At 26.3% G+C, this 19,675-nt stretch overlaps 8 protein-coding genes across 8 annotated transcripts in view; 2 read left to right on the forward strand and 6 right to left on the reverse strand.

Annotated features, from left to right (window-relative positions):
- The window catches only part of Phum_PHUM579790 (ATP-dependent RNA helicase, putative), a gene marked incomplete at both ends in the record, with an annotated part of 3,654 nt that extends 2,569 nt beyond the window's left edge, over positions 1–1,085 (reverse strand). The window contains 4 exons of the mRNA XM_002432233.1: positions 9–19; positions 60–145; positions 229–418; positions 506–1,085. Coding sequence (XP_002432278.1) covers positions 9–19; positions 60–145; positions 229–418; positions 506–1,085 — 867 coding nt within the window. The remainder of the gene's footprint in view (positions 1–8; positions 20–59; positions 146–228; positions 419–505) is intronic.
- Positions 1,086–1,616: 531 nt separating this feature from the next.
- Positions 1,617–2,359, reverse strand: Phum_PHUM579900 (uncharacterized protein; the record flags this gene model as incomplete). Its single annotated transcript, XM_002432234.1, has 2 exons — positions 1,617–2,132; positions 2,231–2,359. 2 exons carry the CDS (start codon positions 2,357–2,359, stop codon positions 1,617–1,619), a joined length of 645 nt encoding a protein of 214 aa, XP_002432279.1.
- Positions 2,360–2,632: 273 nt separating this feature from the next.
- Positions 2,633–5,139, forward strand: Phum_PHUM579910 (uncharacterized protein; the record flags this gene model as incomplete). Its single annotated transcript, XM_002432235.1, has 10 exons — positions 2,633–2,774; positions 2,914–2,993; positions 3,080–3,141; positions 3,284–3,533; positions 3,596–3,836; positions 3,928–4,081; positions 4,172–4,269; positions 4,357–4,569; positions 4,649–4,893; positions 4,981–5,139. 10 exons carry the CDS (start codon positions 2,633–2,635, stop codon positions 5,137–5,139), a joined length of 1,644 nt encoding a protein of 547 aa, XP_002432280.1.
- A 272-nt stretch (positions 5,140–5,411) lies between these two features.
- Positions 5,412–6,419, reverse strand: Phum_PHUM579920 (uncharacterized protein; the record flags this gene model as incomplete). Its single annotated transcript, XM_002432236.1, has 4 exons — positions 5,412–5,428; positions 5,464–6,107; positions 6,184–6,237; positions 6,361–6,419. The coding sequence occupies 4 exons, from the start codon at positions 6,417–6,419 to the stop codon at positions 5,412–5,414; spliced, it is 774 nt and encodes a 257-aa protein (XP_002432281.1).
- Positions 6,420–6,826: 407 nt separating this feature from the next.
- Phum_PHUM579930 (uncharacterized protein) lies at positions 6,827–10,366 on the reverse strand (the record flags this gene model as incomplete). Its single annotated transcript, XM_002432237.1, has 1 exon — positions 6,827–10,366. The coding sequence occupies one exon, from the start codon at positions 10,364–10,366 to the stop codon at positions 6,827–6,829; it is 3,540 nt and encodes a 1,179-aa protein (XP_002432282.1).
- Positions 10,367–11,227: 861 nt separating this feature from the next.
- Positions 11,228–13,583, forward strand: Phum_PHUM579940 (DNA double-strand break repair Rad50 ATPase, putative; the record flags this gene model as incomplete). The annotated part of the gene is made up of 10 exons (XM_002432238.1): positions 11,228–11,368; positions 11,447–11,560; positions 11,622–11,760; positions 11,843–12,066; positions 12,137–12,334; positions 12,418–12,612; positions 12,722–12,815; positions 12,890–12,975; positions 13,094–13,186; positions 13,425–13,583. The coding sequence occupies 10 exons, from the start codon at positions 11,228–11,230 to the stop codon at positions 13,581–13,583; spliced, it is 1,443 nt and encodes a 480-aa protein (XP_002432283.1).
- A 177-nt stretch (positions 13,584–13,760) lies between these two features.
- Phum_PHUM579950 (26S proteasome non-ATPase regulatory subunit, putative) lies at positions 13,761–15,490 on the reverse strand (the record flags this gene model as incomplete). The annotated part of the gene is made up of 6 exons (XM_002432239.1): positions 13,761–13,859; positions 13,934–14,320; positions 14,395–14,646; positions 14,738–14,927; positions 15,036–15,149; positions 15,378–15,490. The coding sequence occupies 6 exons, from the start codon at positions 15,488–15,490 to the stop codon at positions 13,761–13,763; spliced, it is 1,155 nt and encodes a 384-aa protein (XP_002432284.1).
- A 1,074-nt stretch (positions 15,491–16,564) lies between these two features.
- On the reverse strand, positions 16,565–17,944 carry Phum_PHUM579960 (class A rhodopsin-like G-protein coupled receptor GPRgrp, putative; the record flags this gene model as incomplete). The annotated part of the gene is made up of 3 exons (XM_002432240.1): positions 16,565–17,461; positions 17,546–17,731; positions 17,813–17,944. 3 exons carry the CDS (start codon positions 17,942–17,944, stop codon positions 16,565–16,567), a joined length of 1,215 nt encoding a protein of 404 aa, XP_002432285.1.
- Positions 17,945–19,675: the final 1,731 nt, after the last annotated feature.

Raw genomic sequence — 19,675 nt, forward strand, 5'->3', positions numbered from 1 at the left:
AAAATCACAGAGTGTGTCTCTTTCATGAATTTCATCTATAAATAAATGTGTGATATGACTTAATGCTGGATCAGATTGAAGCATTTGAACTAAAACTCCAGTAGTGACATAAGTAATCGATCCGCTTTTTCTTTTTGGTACTTCGCTGAAAACGACGAATGAATTTTTTTTTTAAAAATAAAAGTTTATAACGATGGTAAAAAATTAATTAAATTTTATTTAATTTACCTTTCTAATCTAATAATGTAACCAACACTCTCACCAATTTTTTCATCTCTTTCCAATGCAACTCTTTCAGCAACCGAAATCGCACTTATTCTTCTCGGTTGAGTGCACACAATATTACATAATGATCCTTTCTTCTTAAATATGTAATCGTCTAATACAAATTGAACCACTTGAGTGGTTTTTCCACAACCTCAAATAATATACAAATACTGTTAATTATTTTATTTTTAAAAAAAGAAAAATTTTTAAATTGTTTTAAAAAAAAAAAATTCTTTACCTGTTTCTCCTGAAATAACAATCATTTGATTGTTTTCAATTAAATCAACCAATTCTTTTCTTTTTTTGAATGAGGGTAACCTTTGTCGAAAATCAAGCATTTTTTGAAAATGCTTACTATGACCTTTTTTTTTATTTATTTCTTCATATAATTCCTCATCTAATTCAGGATCAGATTTAAATTTAACAATATCAGATTGATTTAGTTTTTCTTCGAAAGTAACATTTATTTTTTCTAAAAACCTCTGTTGAAAATCTTTATGAAATTTAACATCTTCTTTCAAAGTACCCACTTTGTATAGGACTTCTTCAATTTCATCTAATTTACTAGCATTTAAAACAATTGATAATGGTTTTTCATCTTTACTACGTTGTCTATCTCTATACCACAACCCGATTTCTTTTCCTTTTAATCCTGGAGGAGGTTTATCCGGTCTTTCCTGTTTTGAAGGAAAAGACTCTCCTCGTCTATTACTTTTTTCTCCAAAAAGATTAGCATTGCTATTTTGTTCTCTTGCCGATTTAAACGGTTTATTACAATTGACTCCTTTTTTATAAAAGTAACTTTTACTTTTACTCATTATTAAATTAAATTGCGAAACAAAAAAATTTATATTATTACTGAATTTCAATTGAAAATAACATAGCATACTCAAGTATAATCAAGCATACGGAGCAGACGACGGACTCCATATTAAATTTACCGTTTTTAGCGGCAACTATTTAATTAGCAATTAAAAAAAAACTCTTGAAATTTATTAACATTGTAAAATTGATTTTGATTTTTATTGAAAATGTTTCAAAATGTAACAAACAATTTAAATTACAGAAACGGAAATAATGACAGATTGTTAATTTAATGCCTTTTATATACATTTTAAATTAATAATAGGGTAAGGAATGCTACTAACTTTATTTTGCAATGAAATCACTGCAAAATAAAAATAAAAAAATTTTTATTAGTTTTAAAAATAAATTATTATTGTACAACAAATATTTTAAAAAAAATAAATTATAAACATTATGAGTTACATTATTCTTAGATATGTATATTTTTTATATTTCATAAAAATAACGAGAAAATGTTTAATTTTAAATTAAATTATTTATTATTATATACATAAAGCGATTCCCTGTTCAATTAAGTGTTTTATCTTAAAGAAAGGAATCATGTAAATTGTATCTGGTTCTAAAGTTTTAGGAGTGTCTCCTAAAATAATACCTTCCACCGGATGCAAAACTTTCAATGTGACTAAACTTTTAAAATTTGGCTTAATTTCAACATCTAAACCCTCAAATTCATGTAATAATGAAGGCATGTGTCTGCATGCCTCTTCGTAAAAATGACCTTTAACTATTTTCCAATATTGTTCGGCAAATTCAAATTCAGCTTTGGTCATGTATCGATCAGCAGGATCAGGTATTGCTCTATCCCTCTTTAATAAAAAAACTGCATATTTTTCAATTTTCTGTAATCTAATTCTTAAATAACTAGAAATAACGTATCTGATTCTATCAATTTCCATTTTATGAGGTATAACTAAAAAATCATCTGTCGATAAACCTTTTAAATTTTCTTCCATTTGTTTTATTTGATCCATCATGCAATCTACCCAGTCTTCTTGATTCTAAATTAATAAAAAGATACAGATCGATTATAAAATATTATTTAAAATAATTTTGTTTTCATACGCAGTATAAAAAATTTAAAATAATATTTTTTAACCTTAAGTAAATCCGGACAACATTTTTCATTAACCCATGCCGTGGTAAGCTTTTTAAATATTTCACCAGCCGTTTCGGCTTCCTCCTGATTATCTTCTAAATTAAACAATTCCGACGATGATTCAGCCATTAGTGAATAAAAAATAATAAAATAAATAATAATTATTTAAATAATTACAAGTACTCAAATATATATATCTGTCAAAAATAAAAAAAAAAACCGCGAAAATGAAATTCATGGTGCCAACCGTAATTTAAATATCAAACCGCTTTTCATGTCAGTTACGAAGTTAATAAACAAAAGTTTTTTTTGTAAATAAAAATTATTTCGATTATTTAATGTGAATAACTTTTTTTCTTTTTTTTTTTTTTTTTTTTTTTCTTTTAAATGAAGCGTTCAAATATGAATGTAGCTATTAAAGCTACAATAGCCGAAAAAAATTCTGAAATGGAAAAGTTAGAAAAAAGTCGAAAAGCTCATTTACGTATGATATCCAGTAGTGCCGCCAAAATTAAAATGAAATTACATTTAACCGAAGATATGGGTCAATCTGTCGAAAATCAAAACGTAATATTTTAATAAAATTTCTTTTTCATTTAAATTAATTATTATTATTATTATTTTAATTTTTAACATATATTTTCAGGCGACAAATATAAGAATGTATGAAACCCATGTTCCAGGCTTTTGTTATTTGAGAAATGGAGAGTGTAGAAAGCAAACAACATCAGCAGCAACAACTTTTCATCCAGATCCAGTCCAGGTCTGTTTTATTTGATTTAAATATCAATTAAAATGTCATTTAAAAAATTTTCACGTCATACTTGAATACTTTATTTTTAAAAATAGTGTTCGGAAAATGTAAAAGCTTTACTTTTTACCAACAATGAATTGGATATTTATAAAACAATGTGTTTGCATTTATTGGGAGTTCATGTACAAAGTGGAGCTCATATTCAAAGGCACATTCTTTTTTTTTCTTTCCAATAATTTTTTTTTTTCCCTCAAAATTTTAATAAATTTTATTAAGTGTGTTATGTAAAATTTTTTTAGAAAAGATGGAAGGCTTTGTTCTTACATAAAAGCTCAATCGACAGGATCTTCGCCAAACACTTTACAATCTTTTTCACAAAGAGTGACGGGTAAACTGAATGAAACATTTTCTAAATATGATAAATTATTACCAAGATACATTTTAGATGTTAAAGTTTCATCAAATCCAGGAATTTCATTCACATCATTTAAAACCAATGATTCCGATATAAAAAATGAAGAAGATTCGATAAAAAAGCGAAAATTACAGGTATTTATACAAAAAGTATACATTAAATTATTCTCAAACAATGTAAATAAGCATTGCTTTAGGTGCCAATTTATATAAATAATGAAATAAGAATGATAATAGATTCAGTATTAGAAGCCTTAGAAGCTGTTAATAGTTTTAAATTGAAAAAATTTATGGAATTGGCTTCCAGCCCAGAAGAATTAAGAAATTTATTAAAAAATGAAGAATGGCATAATTACATAACTGAACTTTCGAATAAACCTTTTATAGTCAAGCCAACATCTTATGATTTTATAATGACTCATTTAATGTTTGATAAAAGTAAAATAATATTCCATTACCCTTTTGATATAAAAAATTCTTACAATGGTTTAAAATAAAGTAAAAGCTTTTTATCAAATGATTTTTCCAGTTCCAGAAAAAGGAACTTTGGAGCCTGTCGCTCAAGTATTAGAAATATGTAATAGTGAAATATTACAAAATTCAATTCAACACATTCGTAAAGGAATTTTATTGAGACATACAGAATTAGTGAATTCAAACATAATACCAAAAGGAAAAACAGGGTAAATAATAATAATAATAAATTTTTAAAACTAACATAAAAACATTCATTTGAATTTTAAAAAAAAAAAATTAAATTGTGTTTTATGCAGAATTGGAATAAAATCGATGGAACCATTCAAACCAGGGAATATATCACTCAGTAGTGGCTCTGGTACGAGAAATTCTAAAACATCGACAAAAAGTAAAGGTAATTAAATAAGTGACAAATAAAAATTATTAAAAATTATGTACATTTAAGAAAAAATTTTTTTTCTTTTTTAAGGAAGTAAACAAGATTCAAAATTTCTTTTTAATAAAAATAGTATAAATGAAAAAAGTGTATCAATCGGTCAAGAAACATCGAAAATTGTTAAAACGAATACTGATTCATCAAACAGCACAAATTCAGGGAATAAAAATTCAATTGAAAAACAATCGAAAAGTGATAACAATCAATCTAAAGGAAATGTAGAATTAGATAATTTATCAGTACAAGATGATAATAAAAGTTTGTAAAATTTAATTTCTCCTTTTTTTTTCTCTCATAAACTTGATTGAAGGTTATCTATGGAATAATTTTTTTTAAGGTGTTAAATCGAAATCGAGTAATACAGATTCGAATAAATACAGCTTTCACAATCTCAGCAATTCTCAAAGAATTCTTTTAGGTTTAAAAATAGCAAGTTTAAAATGTAAACCGATTAATATGCATCAATCAGAAGGTAAAAAAAAACTTGATTTGGGATCAATCGTTGGTCCCATTGTTCGATCAGAAACTGACGTGGAAAGTAAACAAATTTCATTGTCCAATAACAATTCGTCATTCGCACTGGTAATCACTGGTTCAAATAATTTTCTTCTTTTTTTTTTTATCCCTGTCATTATTATTATTATTATTGCTGTTCTATTATTTATTTAGACGGATAACAAATCGAAAAATTTATCAAGTGATATTTCAGGCGTACAAACAAATGATATTGAAAATTTAACAAAACAACTTTTAGCAAATTTAAGATTGGATATATCGGAAACAGAAAATAAAAAAAGAGTCAATCTTTTCATGTCGAAAATTTCTTAATAATGAAATCATCAATTGAAAATATTTTTCTTTTCTTTTCTTTTTATTTATTTATTTATTTGTTTTTATCATGTATTAATGAATGTAAATTTTTTTTCTTTCTGTTTTCATTAGATTTTAATTTGACAATTTTCACAGTGGAATATTTTAATTTATTATCCTTCTTATTATTATTATAAATTTTATTCGAATCTTTTTTAAGTTTTTTATTAGGCACTCGATAATCTACACCATCATCATCATCATCAACAAAATTTTTAATATTCGATTTATCAAATTTTATTTTTTTCTGCGTATTTAATGTTTTCACATTGAAATTTTCACTTGTTCCATCATTTTGATTATTTTGAATGGATATAAAATCCTTTTCATTATTTTTCATTTCATTTTTTTGAAAATAAGTCTCCGGACTAAAAATTCTTTCACTTATGCTACTTCGATATAAATAATCAAATTCGAAATTACATTCTTCTTCAATTTTTTCAGGCTTTTCTAATAGATTTATTCGTTTTATTTTTGATAAACTTTTGTTAAATTCTTTATCATTTGAAATATTATCATTAATAACAGCTAATGATTGAATTTTAGAGATGATTTCACTGAAAGTTTCATAATTTTTTTTAAATCCTAATGCTATACATGAAAATCCTAATGTTTTGTATGTAACTTTTCTAAGCCGTTCCAAATGTAAATAAGGTATTTTATTGTGAATGCATAATAAATTTAAATGATGTATGAGGAGTTTGGGTGAAACATCACTTGCTAATAATGCAGCAGAAATCAAATTTTTTTTAATACATCGATTTAAATCATTGACTCCGAGTGCCAATCCTTTTCTTTTCTCTTTCGCTTCTTCTTTGACATTGTTTGTTTCTTTACTTTCTTTTAAACTTTCATTACTTTTATTATCATCATTTTTTTCATTATTATCATCAGTTTGAAATAAAATTTTTGCTTCGGGTAGTAACCTAAATAAAAGTTTAAAAAAACATGTGAAGTTGTCATAGTTAAAAAAAAATTATTTTAAATTCCTTATTTACTTACCTTTCTAAAATTAAACATATTTCATTTTCATCACTTTTAGATATCAATGTCGGCCTAAAAACAAAATTTTTCTTTAATATAACTCATTTTTTTTTTTTTTTTACAGGGAGAGAAAAATTAAAAATAACCTCACTCTACTCTAACACTATCCGGTAAATCTAATATATTTTTCAATACTTTTTTCTTTTTTTTCTTCGAAGACAACGATGCTTTTTGTTCTGTAATCGATAACACATTTGCAGCCATTTTAAAATATAAAAAAAATCCTATAAAATTTTCATAAAATTAAAAACATATTCGGCTTTTGATTTATATTTTTAAATGTTAAACAGTATCCATGATTGAATATAGAATTAAAAATTCTACTGCCACGAAATTTTTTTTTTAAAGTTGGCCATCTATCCAATTCTCCCACGGTTTTCTCGCGGTTTTCACGGTCATCATTATATTTTTTAATAATTTTTAGTGTTTAATTTATTAATTTTTATAAAAAATAATTCGTAAATAAATAAATATATATATATATTTCTTTTTTATACAAATATTATTATAAGAATCGTTAATGTTTATTTACAAATTTACATTTAAAAAACAAAAAAAAAAAAACTTAAAAAAATATATATACCATTAATCACAATTAATTTCATGTTTCTTTTAAAACGTTTTTTAAAATCACGCTGCTTTCGTTATCCTGTGACGAACTAAAAGTCGGAAGAATCAATTCTGAAAAACCATCCCTTTGCAGTTTGGGAGGACTCGAACCCGAACCTGTCGTTCCTCCCCCCTTGACTTTAAACTGATCGGAAAGTAGTTTAAATTGGGGTTGCGGTCGTGATTCGTTTTCCAAAAACTTAATGAAAGCCTCCGAAAGGGATTGTTCGTTGACGTGAGAATTTCCACCGCCTTTCGGATGCAATATATTTCCCAACCAACCGGAATTCGTTGCGTCGACTCCCATTTTTTCCCTTTCCGACGAATCGAAATCCAAAACGGATGCCAATATTCTAAGAGCCTGCGACTTTCTATCCCCTTTCGGTGACAATATGTAACCGACAATTAAATTTTTAACTAAGGATTTATCGACTTTACCACTCACGCACTGATTGGCACCCTCCAATTTCTTTTCCAATTCGCAAACGTTTCCCTCGACCCTTTTGAGATTTTCTTCCAATTCCGTCACCTGACGATTTTTCCTTTCCAACTGTTCTCCCAGTCTCGACGCGGCTTTCAAACCGTTTTTCGCTTCCTCCAATTGTTTTTGTAAATTTTCCATTTCCGACTCCAACTTCCGGTAATTGTTTTCTTTCCCTTCGATTTGTTTTTCGTATTTCATCGCCGTCGTTTCGACTTCCCTATCTTTGTCCTGTTGAAATTGTTCCAACACGATTTGCAGACTCGTCAGAGATGCTTTGTGCTTTTGTATTTCGTCTTCGGCAGCGGATAATTTGGTTTGAAATTCGTCTCTCTGAACGGAAACCAATCTGACTTGATTTTGTAACGATTCCACGTGTTGATTATCTCTTATTTTGGCGGATGTGTACAGTGTGGAAGAATTTTTCAATTGTTCTTCCGCCGCCATCAATTTCGATTTCAAATCGTTTATGATTTTTTCACTTTCCACGGCTTCCTCCGTGTAATGATCTTCGACTTCTATCAAATGCTGTCGTAGCCTTTCGAATTCTTTTCTCGCATTGCTCTCCTTTTCCAACGTGACTTGAACTTCTTCCGTGAGTTTTCTATTCTTGTTCTGTTCCATCAAAAGCGAATCTTTCAATTCTTTTATTTCTTTATTTAACGACTCCGAATCGTGATTTTGTGACTTGTTACTGTTGTCATTGAGTATCGAATCAGAATCCGTTGCCGATTTCGATCTCCTGTGATGTTGAACGTCACTTCCTCTCCCGACACTCCCCATCATTTCCTCCTCCTTTTGTACAATATGATTTTTCATTTGCTCTTGAAATTTTTGTATTCTCGAATTGAGTTCGATTTTATCATCGTTCAATTCCGATATCAATAAAACATTTTTCTGATGTTTTTCTTTCAATTCCCGATTTTCCGCCACGTATAAATTTTCAACTTCCATTTTCGATTCCAATTCTCTGTGCAACCTGTTGCAGGATTCAATCAAATTATTGTTGGCTTCTTTGAGTTGTGATATTTCCAAATCTTTCGCGTTCAACAATTCTAAATCGCTACGTAATTTTAATAATTCGTTTTCTAAAATTTCTATTTTACCCGATAAATCTTGCCTTTGTATTTCTAAATCCACGGACGTGGTTTTCCATTTTTCAATTTCCCTCCTGCATTTTTCCAATTCTTCATTTTCCATTTGTAATTTTTTCACGTCTTGTTGTAGTCCAACATTAGTTTTTGATAATTCGCCATAATTCGTTTCTTTTATTATTATTTGAGCTTTTAAATTATCCGATTCTTTCATCAATTTATCATTTCCTTTTTTCAATTCTTCCATTGTTTTTTCCCATTCTTTTAATTTTACATTAACCGTTTCTAATTCGTTTTGTAATTTTTTCACACGGTCGTCACTCTCAATGTTTAAACCGTTTAATTTTTCTTGTAATTTTTCCAAATTCATTTTCAAATCCTTATTACTCTCTTTCAAAATTATATTTTCGGATTTTTCTCCATCGTATTTTTTTTCCAAATCATTTTTTTCTTCCATCAGTGTGGATTCGACATTTTTCAATTCTTTTATTTCTTCGTTTAACTTATCGATTTCATTTTTGACAAAAATCTGTTGATTTTCATTATTCGATTTTAAATTAGACATTTCTTTTTCTAAATCTTTTTTACATTTTTCTAAATTTTTACATTCTTCTGTTTTTTGTTCGCACACAAATAATAATTTTGTTATTTCTTGCTCTAATTTTTTAACATCATCAGTTTGACTTTGATTATTTTTCAATTCATTTTCTTTTTCCATTTCTAATAATTTTGATTTGAGCAAATTGGCTTCTTCTAATTTTTGTCCAATACTTACAATGTCACCTTGATATTTTTTTTCTTTTTCCAACCAAATCTCACCATTTTTATTTAATTCTATTTGTAATTTGGCATTCAGTTCTTTTAATTTAACTATTTCCAATTCCAAATGATTTTTATTTTCTTTTAATCTTATTTCACATTCTTCTAAATTTTTTTCACTCGTTATTAATTTATTTTCAATTATTTCTAACAAATCGTTACAATTTTTATCGCTAAATTCATCGATATTTACATTAAATTTTTTTAATATATTTTTTAAATTATTATCAATATTATTCATGCTATCAGAATGAGAAGAATGAGTTACTGTTTTATTTAATTCAGATAATAATTTTTCTTTTTCTTCAAATGCATTTTTTAACTTACTTTCTAAGTCCTCTTTGTCTTTTTTCAACGTTTCCGTATGTTCGAGTAAATTTTCATGTTTTAATTCGATATCCTTTAAATGGTTTTCCATTTCGGTTTTTTCCTCTTCAATAACCTTGATATCTAGTAGTTGATTTTCTATTTTACCAGTTAGATGTTTATTATTTTCATTTTCTTTTTCCAATTCTTGAAACAAATCATTTTTTTCTTTATCACAGATTGACAATTGTAACTGAAGGTTTTCAATTTCATTTTTTAACATGTTAACATCTTTATTTTCATCATCGTTACTAATCAATCGATTTTTACCTGGTAAATCATTTGTTTCATTTTTGCTCAATTCTGATAATTTTGATATTGCAATTTCATGTTCTTTTTTAAGATCTTCCAATTGTTTCTTATACCTATCTTTAATCGCTACAGCTTCGTTCAAATTTAACTGATGCTCCGATTGCAATTCATCTAAGCAAGAAGACAAATGATCTCTTTCATTTTTTAATTGTGAAAATTCAAATTTCAATTTATTTAATTCATTTCCCTCATTCTCATTACTATTACTATTATTACAATTATTTAAATTTTCTATTCGAGATAAATACTGTTTTTGAAGTTTCTCATACTCATCTCTAAGTGATGCAATTTCAATGTCCTTAGAATCGCATAACGCTTGCAATTCTTTGACTGATACATTTTCTCTTTCATTTTTATCTGTGGCATTTTCATCATCAGCAAGTACTTCTTTAGTAATTTTGCTGATTTGTCCTTTGAGTGATGTCAAACTGTCACCAAATGTTTCATTAAACCATGACATAATTTAATTATAAGATGTCTAAAAAAAAAAAAAATCGAAATAATTTTTTTTTTTTCCTTTTTATAAATTTACTTTGTTGAAATATATATTAAATTTCAAATATAATTTTTATATTCCTTTAAAAACTTACCAATTATTAATTGTTATTTGACATAATTAAAGTTTATATTACAATTTAATTTACCACATCATAATTTTCAGGGCCCTGTCCGATGACAATGATGTCAACAACTACTGTGATATCAAACAACTTTTAATACTACTCTCAACGTAAATTATATTTAATTTTTTTAAAAATGTTTTAATTATTTCAGTGGAAAATCACATAAATTTTTTTTTCTTTTTCTTTTTTTTTTTGAAATAAAAATTTTTTTACGTAGATTATTTGGCATTTTTGTAAAAAATCATAAAATTTCCCTGATCACTTTGACACTCCTATTAAAACTCAAGCACTTTACCCAATGCTTAATAAAAGTTAAAAAAAAAAAATTTAATTGCTTGAAATAATTAATTAAAACAACACAAATTTTAAAAATAATATGCATCGTTAAAAATGCACAAAAGCACATTAAATATTATTATTATTATATTAAACAAAATTTGCTTATTAAAAAGTGCAAATACTTACACACCAATTATACACCAAAAGTTATATTTAATAATTATTTAAGTAGAAACCAAAAATGATTATTTTTTATAATAATTTTCTTTTTTAAGGTTTAAAAAACCTTAATAACAACTTTACACTCACTTTTCAATATAAAATTTTTCACACACAAAAATTATTTGATTCCCAACACAAAAGTGTTCCATATTCAAATATCAAACGGGTTAACAAGAAAAGGTTAGGATAAAAATAAAATGGGTGCTAAAAAGAAAAGCAAAGCGAATAAACTTTCTAGAATGTCCGAAGAAGAAAAAATAAGATATTTACAACATAGAGCAGCAATCGAAGAAGAAGCCAAAAGAAGAAAACAACAATTAATATCAACTTTTTTAAAGGTTTGTGTCCGCGCAAAAAAGGCCCCAAATACCATCACCAAAAAAAAAAAAAACCGTTAAATTTTTTTTTCTTTCTAGAACAAATTAAGAAGAGAACATATTTTTTTAAGAATAAACGAAGCAAAAATAAATCAACAATGGAGACATATACTAAGACAAATGAAATGTTCAGAACTAAAACAAGAAATAAAGGTAATAATTAAAAAAATTATTTTTAATAAAATTTTTAAAATATGAAATTTTTTTCGTTTAGGATTTGGCAAAATGGTTCGATTATCAAATAAATAAAAAAAACGTTAAAATTCAAGAAGTTTTGATGGATTTAAACATGGCCGATCGTCAATATTCTTTTCTTCATTGCAAACAATCAGAAACGTTTAAAAAACTAATAAGTTAGTAAAAAAATTATTTACATAAAATTAATTTTTTCTTTTCTTTCAACTTAATAATAATAATAATAATAAATTTTTTAAGTTTTACACGAACACCGCGTTCAACATTTTTTAAATTATTATGAAGAGGAAAAAAATTATGCAAGAATAAAAGCCATGAAAGACATAAACGATATAAAAATATCTTGTTTAAACGATCAAGAACAATTAAAAACAATTTTATATGGTATGGAAAAAAAATTTAATGAAACAAGTGAAATATTAACCAATAAACATCAATCAAAAATGGATGAAATAAGAAATAACGTGAGTAGGAGAGTTACATATATAAAAAAAAAAACGTTATTTTCATAATTATAAGAGTTGTTAACTTTAGATGTTGACAGATATGGAAAAATTAAAAACTACAAGAGAATCCATTATAGGAAACATATGGCAAAATATTCAAAATGTTATTAAACAATATTGGAATCAAACCGAAGACAGACGACAGGAATATTTAATTATGAAAGATTCGGATTATGAAAACGGTTTAAACATATTTGAAAATAATCGTCAGATAAACGAAATGGTGGTAAGATGTAATAAATTATTATTATTTTATCACGATTTGTGTTGTTGTCACAAATGCCATTTTTTTTGGAAAAATGTTTTCAGAACTTCATCAACAATTTAAAAAATACTTATTTGAAAATCCATATCGAAGGTGAAAAGAAAATATTGAAATTTTCACAAGATAGAGACAAATATCGAAAAGTTTTTCAAAATCTTAACAGGGAAGTTTTCGATGAAATACAATCGGATAAGAAAAAATTAAATTTTATGAATTTGATTGCTGATAAAACAACTGATGTGAGATATCATTTCTTCCTTTCCCTCCCTTTCCTTCCTTCCCTTCTTTTTGGTTCAAATCTGTAAATTAAAATATTTATGATAATGATAATGATGATATTTTTTTTAGAAATTAACAAAATTACTTAATTTGGGACGACAAATATTACAAATTCATAACATGTGTAGAAAATTAGAAACATTAGATGAGAAAATATATCAAGGTTTGCCATTTTTTTGGGAATGAATTGATAAAAAATTATAAAATTTGTTTAATTTATTTTTTTTGCTTTTTTAGAACGTCACGATAAATTTCAATTGACACAAGAAGAAGAAGATGAAATTAATAAAGAATGTGAAAAAATTGAAGAAAATTTACCTGAAGTATATCGAAACCATTTTTCATTTTCATTTTTTGTTAATTTTACTTCGATATCATAAATTTTAAACAAATAATAATGATGTTAATATAATTTTTTTTTTGTTTTCAATCCATTTCCAGTCGAGTGAATGTGATTTTATAGATTTGGATCAAGTTTGGAAAAGATATAATCGAATCCTTTTGGAAAAGGAAGCATTGGCTCTTCACATAAAAGTAAACTGAAAATAAAATTGTAATTCTCATTATTTTTTTTAAATAATAACAAAAAAATTGTTTTGTGTGTTTTTTAGTCTCTCTCAAAAGAAAATAACGATTTGATAAAAACGATTAAAATTTATTTAAGTACCTTTGCTGATAAACAACCTGAATCGAAGGCAAGTTTGTAAAAATTTTTTCTTTTTTGTTTCATAATAATTCTTTTTTTTAATTAAATAATTTTTTTTGTTGTTAGGGACCTTGTGCAAACGGTATTAAATGCATTCAAAAAAGGCCATCGACGAGTATTTTAACAAAAAGGAAAAATGATTTATTCGATATACCTTTCAGTGGAATAAGAAAAGTTTCGACAGCACGTCAATTAACAAGAATTGATTTAATTAAACAAATATGAATGTTTTTTCTTTTTTTTTCTTTTGGTGTGTTTGATTTCTTTTTATATGTATTTAACACTTTTCATTGATTTAATTTCACTTTGCTTCTTTTAAAAATAATTAAAATAAACTTTTGTTTTTTTTTAAGAAATAAATACAAAATTTTTTTTATTGAAAATAATTATGATTTTTTATTTTTATAAAGTGACGAAATCGCATCCTTTAGTTTCCAAAAGATTTTCCATTTGTGCCACGTCTTTGCACCAATTGTCTAATCTTTCAACCATCGAATGAATCTAAAAAAAATTATTATTATTATTATTTAATTGAATTTTTAGGTTTAGGTATAAGATTTTATTTTGGTACTCACTTGATTTTTATCTAAAACTCTAGGTTGAACCCAAGTCATGTTAACCGTATTCGAAACTTGATCTATGGCTCCTCGAACCAATCCTTGTGCCAAAGCTTTCATGACTAAAAGTTCGACTTCGTTAACAGGAAGTTTAGCTTCTGCTGCAATTTCATCAAAAGTCAACTGTCTGTTATTTGAAGATCTTTTGAAAGTCATTTCCATTAGGCATAAAAGTGAAATTTTTTGTCTTAGTTTACGTTCTTCAGCTTTCAAATCGGGGACAGAAGACCACTGAGGTTTCATTTTATCAAATTTTGTTATATTTCCTGAATTGAAAGCTTGAAGGAGTTCGACCAACCAAGCTTTATTTGTATATTTAAGTGTCTCAAGAATGGGATGTATAAGCTAAACAAAAAAAAATTATTACCTTTTTTTTTTCGATTAATTATAAAAATTTATCGATGAAGTATTACAATTACCAATTCTCCTAGATTGTATACACCTTCTCCTAATAGTGCAGCTATACCGAGGAAAAATGCATGTTGTTCCTGTTCTTCTTTAGACAAATCATTTAATTCAATGCAACCTAAATATCTCAAAGCAGTTCTATAATAGTCTGCATGTTTTCCTTGTTGACGATAATACTGAGCAGCCAATAGATAATATCTTCCGTGAACTGTTGTGACACCATCGATTTCATCCAACAATTTTTCCACTTCTTCTATTATTTTCTACATTTTAAAATCAAAAATTTTAATGTTTATTTAATAATTTAATAAAAAATTAACACTGTAGCTAAATAAAAAAAACATAAATTAAAACCTTTGTGCCTGGTTGATCATGTAATTTTTGTAATAAAATGTCACCCTTAAGAACTTTACAAAGGGTAACCGCTTGGTTATTGGCTTTTACTTTGCCTTCAGTTTTTTCTAAAAATTCAACAGCTTCTTTTGGATCAGAAAATTGAGTGATAACATATGCTACTATTTCAACAAGTGATAAAGGATTAATTCTAAAAGAAAAAAGAAAAAATTCATTACTGTGCAACTTTACATAATAAACACAAGCAAACTTAATCGAATAAAAAATAATTATAAACAAATAAGGTAAATATTTTCACCTGTTTTCAAAAACATATATGAAATTATTATACAATTTAATCAAAGCATCTCCCTTTTGCAAGGCCGGGTTTTTCACAAATTCTTCAACTTTTAATGTTAACTGATGCCATAACCTAAAATCATTAGAAAAAATAATGAATAATTCTCAATCGGTCAAATAATAAGTTTTTTCTTGATCGAGCACAACTCAATATATTTTATTTCAACTAAAAAGAAATTTTATTAAAAAAATTTTGCGTTTTAGTACAATTTATACAATTTTTTTCATTTTGCCGATTTTTTCAAAATGTAAATATGTTAATAAAATATTCATGAATTTCTTTTTCGTCGAATAAACTTACTTCTTATTGTATAACTCTTCTAATTTAGCCCAATCGGATGCTATTTCTTTTGGAGATTCACTTTGTCTAGCTTGAAGATATTGAGATACATCTTTCACCACAGGGCCAGCCATTTTGATTCTTTTATAAATTTAAGATGATTGTCAACAATTCAAATAATGACATCATAGACTAAATAAATATCTGCTGCCACGAAAAAATATGGCGCATGTAGGAACAGTTTTATAAATTAACGGAAGAAGATTTTGAACGAGGAAAAAAGTGAGTAAAAATCTGATTTTAATGAGAAAATTAATTATGCTAAATTGTTGGATAATCTTTTAGTAAAAAAAACTTAAAAAATAACATTGAAACTAATTTCATATCCAATTTATGAGCAAGCTTTTTTTTTCATACCTTTACATTGTGAAAAACGACCGTTACAACTTACACTGATGCCACAGTGTTTTTTATAATTTTGTAGTAATAAAAAATATGAGATTTGCTCAGTTTTTTTTCATTAAATTTTGTTTCAAATCAATTAATAAAACTAAAGAAAGATATTTGGTAAATTACTTAAAAGCTTTCTCATAAAATGTAAAAATTATTCTATAAAATTTTTAATGGAATTATATAGGGTGATGTATAGTCTTTTATGTATTAGCATATATTGTATAATCTGATGTATTAGCAGATGTACAGTCTTTTGTAAAAGCCATAAATTATCACAAAACAAAAAATTTACTTAATAATTAGTTCTTTTTTTTTTAATATCACATTATTTCCAGGCCTTTACTTAATTAATTCACATTATAAATTAGATATTGTACATATATACTTTTTTTGAAGTGTTGCAAACAAAAAATAATAAAAAGCATTTCATGTTTTAGCTTTCTATGAATGAGTTGTTAATTAAATAATTTCAGGACAAGTTTGTGAAAAAAAAAAAAATAAACTCAAATGAAAAAATTATATTTACATTTATTTAAAAAGATTACATAGCTCTTGTTTTAATGAGAAAATCTTAAAAAAATTTTATTTTAACCTTTGTTTCAATGTTGTTTTTAAAATTACAAACTATATTATTTACATTATTATTATTATTTAAATTAAAAAATAAAAAGTCTCTCTCGTTAAAATAATTTTTTTGTTTTTTTCTTTTTTTATTCTAGAAAAAATGTGAAAAAAATTACAAAACATAAATTCATTTAATTCATGCAACGAATATCATCGGTGCATTTTGTACCATTCATAAAAGTAGTTACGGTAACTTCAGAAGATGCATTATGTTTAAATTTATTTTGACCATTGTAAATCAATGTTTTATTTTCACTCCTTCTGCTTACAGATGTTGTAAAAGTACCCGTTCTTCTTGGAGTTTTCAAACTCAAGCTTGGAGATCTCGACACTGAAGTTTTACAACAGCAAAATAAATGCCTGTAAAAATATTTACGAAAAGTTCCACTCACGCAAAACAACGCAATCGGATTTATGCATGAATTTATGTAACAAAGTGAAAAACCGATGATTTTTAAAGCGTGCCAAAACGCGTTGTAATCTCTGTTGAAATTCGGATTGTTGTGAAACCACAACATGTAGATGTGGTGTGGAAGAAAACAAACGGCGAATATAAAAACAAACGCCGAAACCATTTTAGCAACTTTTTTTCGTGCTCGAGCCTGTCTTCCCGATTCGCCAGGCAAATTGTGAGTGCTCAGCACGAGATGTCTCGCCATGAGAATGTAAAAAAAAGCAATCACGAAAAGCGGAAGTGCGTAGTAGGCGATAAACCGAGTCATTACAACGGTTTTCGGATACCAACTGCCAAGTTCTTCCGGAAACGGATAACACACTTGTATTGTTCTATCTTTGGTTATTTGTATTTCTTTAAGAAAGGAAAACATTGCGGCAGGTGTTGCCAATAGTATTGATAAAAACCAAATGATTGCAATTGTCACAACCGTATATGCCGTCGCTCTTTTCCTGTAACCGGAAGCGTTGAATTTTTTCAAAGGATTAACAATAGCAAAAAATCTATTTGCACTGAGTGCTGTCAGAGTAAAAACGGATACGCCAACGCTCACGTCTTTTGCACTCTCGGAAATCTAAAAAAAAAAAAAAAAAAAGGTATTTTTTCAAAATGAAAAATTTATGAATTTTATATTTCAATAGTTTGAACTTTTCCTTACCTTACAGATTAACAAACCGAACGGCCATGATTCAACGGTGAAAACCGTCGAAGTAAAAGGAACACTTGTGAGAATAACCAATAAATCACCCAAAGCTAAACTAAATATGTAAGTATTAGGCACCGTTCTCATATTTTTATGATTAACAAAAATTCGTATGAGAGTTCCATTACCCAACGTTCCTATCTGTAAAAAAAAAAAAAAAAAATTTAAATTTATTTATAATGTAAAAAAATTAAATTTAAAAAAAAAATATATTTCACTTACCACAAATATAATAAAAAATAAAATTGGTACGATATACGTTTCAGGTCTGACTTCATACGATACATAATTATCAATTAAGGTTTCGTTTGATTTATTATAATCATCTAATTCAAAATTCGTCGTCCAATTCATCATCATTATTTCAAGATGGGTGGTTTCGTCAGTGGGTGAGTTTCCACAAACATTTTACAACAATACAATCTAAAAACCAAAAAAAAAAAAAAAAAAAATTTATGGACTCGTGTATGTGTACACTTATTGTATTATGAGTATCTATCTGTCTAAAACCACGTCGTTTTTGTCATCGGTTACAATTTGTATTACGAGTACAGAGAAAAAAAAAAAAAAAATTGTATTTATATATATATATTTATAGAGGCCGTAAAATTTCAAAGACGTAATGGCCCTTGAGGCGTTTTCACAAAAAAAAAATTTTATTGCCGATTAATCTCAAATAGTTTCCTCTAATCGAAAAATCCTTCCGCCACCACCACCACCACCCCCTTCCCACTCCTTCCCCCTCACTCTTATCCTAAACGTTTCAAGTTAAGTCAATAATAGAATTTTTTTGTAACCTTTTGACCCCCATCGTAAATTCTTTAACAATTTTTTTTCTTTTTTTTCCCCTTTTTTTTTTAATCAACACGTTGTTACGAGAAAGAACGATTTGACTTTTTATTATTTAATTAGTAAAAAAAAAAAAAAAAAAAAAAAAAAAGTAATAAACGTTATTCTGTTAATTATTAAAAAGGGCGTCGGGAAATAAAATGATAATGATAATGATAAATTATTATTTTAATACGTACGTTAAATTTGATTTTTTTTTTTTTGGTTGTAATCGCATTGAATTTTTTTTTTTTTTTTAAATAAATCGATTCGAGTGCATTTTTTTTTCGTAATAATAATAATAATAATAATTGACATGTGTTTTTTATCGATAACTTTTTTAAATCCTACTTAGTTATTTTATTGTAATGTGTGCGGTTTTACAACAATCGTATTAAATTAAGTTATTTTATATATTTTATATAAAATTTAATTGTCTGATAAAAATCAAAAGATATAAAAAACTTTTTTGCTTTTTTTTTTTTTTTATAATTTTACCGGATATTAAATTTTTTATAATGATTTTATTTTAGATTTTTCTTTTTTCTTTTAGAAATACAAAAAGAAGAAGAAGAAAAGGTATCGAAACAATTTTAATTGTTGTGAAAAGAATGAAAAAAAAAAAAAAAAAAAAAAAAAAGGGTGGGGAAGTCAAAAAAAAAGGAAACGTACCCGGAATGAAAATGGATAAAAAGGAAATGGGGTAAGTACAAAATCAACTTTTTGTAAAAAACAAAACAAAACAGAAAAAAAAAACTAATTAAACAAAATGAAAGAAGTAAAAAAAAAAAAAAAAAAAAAACAAAGTTTAGGCGTTGTAGTTACGTTTTCTACTTTGCAATATTAAAAAAAAAAAAAAAAGGAAAAAAGGAAAGAAAGAAAAGGAAAAAGTTTTTATTAGATTTTTACTTAAGAAAAAAAAAACAAAAAAAAAAAAAATATAAAGAAACGCGAAAATGAAAAAATCAGAAACGGAAACGGAAAGGGCAAAAAATTTATCGTTTATGCCGGTTCGATACGTTTTTTAAAAATAAATAATAATAATAATAAAATTTTTGGCGCGTAAAATGTTATTGAGAGCAGCCATTATTTTTTATACTTGGAAAAATTTTTTATGGAAAATCTTTTGACACGTTTTGTTTTTCTCTCTCTCTCTCTCTCTCTCTCTCTCTCTCTCTCTCTCTCTCTCTCTCCTCACAATCCATTTGACTTTTACACATTTTTTTTTTTTTTTAACAAGGTCGAAACTAACAATAT

The sequence above is a fragment of the Pediculus humanus genome, genomic scaffold (assembly GCF_000006295.1).
Source record: "Pediculus humanus corporis 1103172108309 genomic scaffold, whole genome shotgun sequence".
Lineage (NCBI taxonomy): Eukaryota > Metazoa > Arthropoda > Insecta > Psocodea > Pediculidae > Pediculus > Pediculus humanus.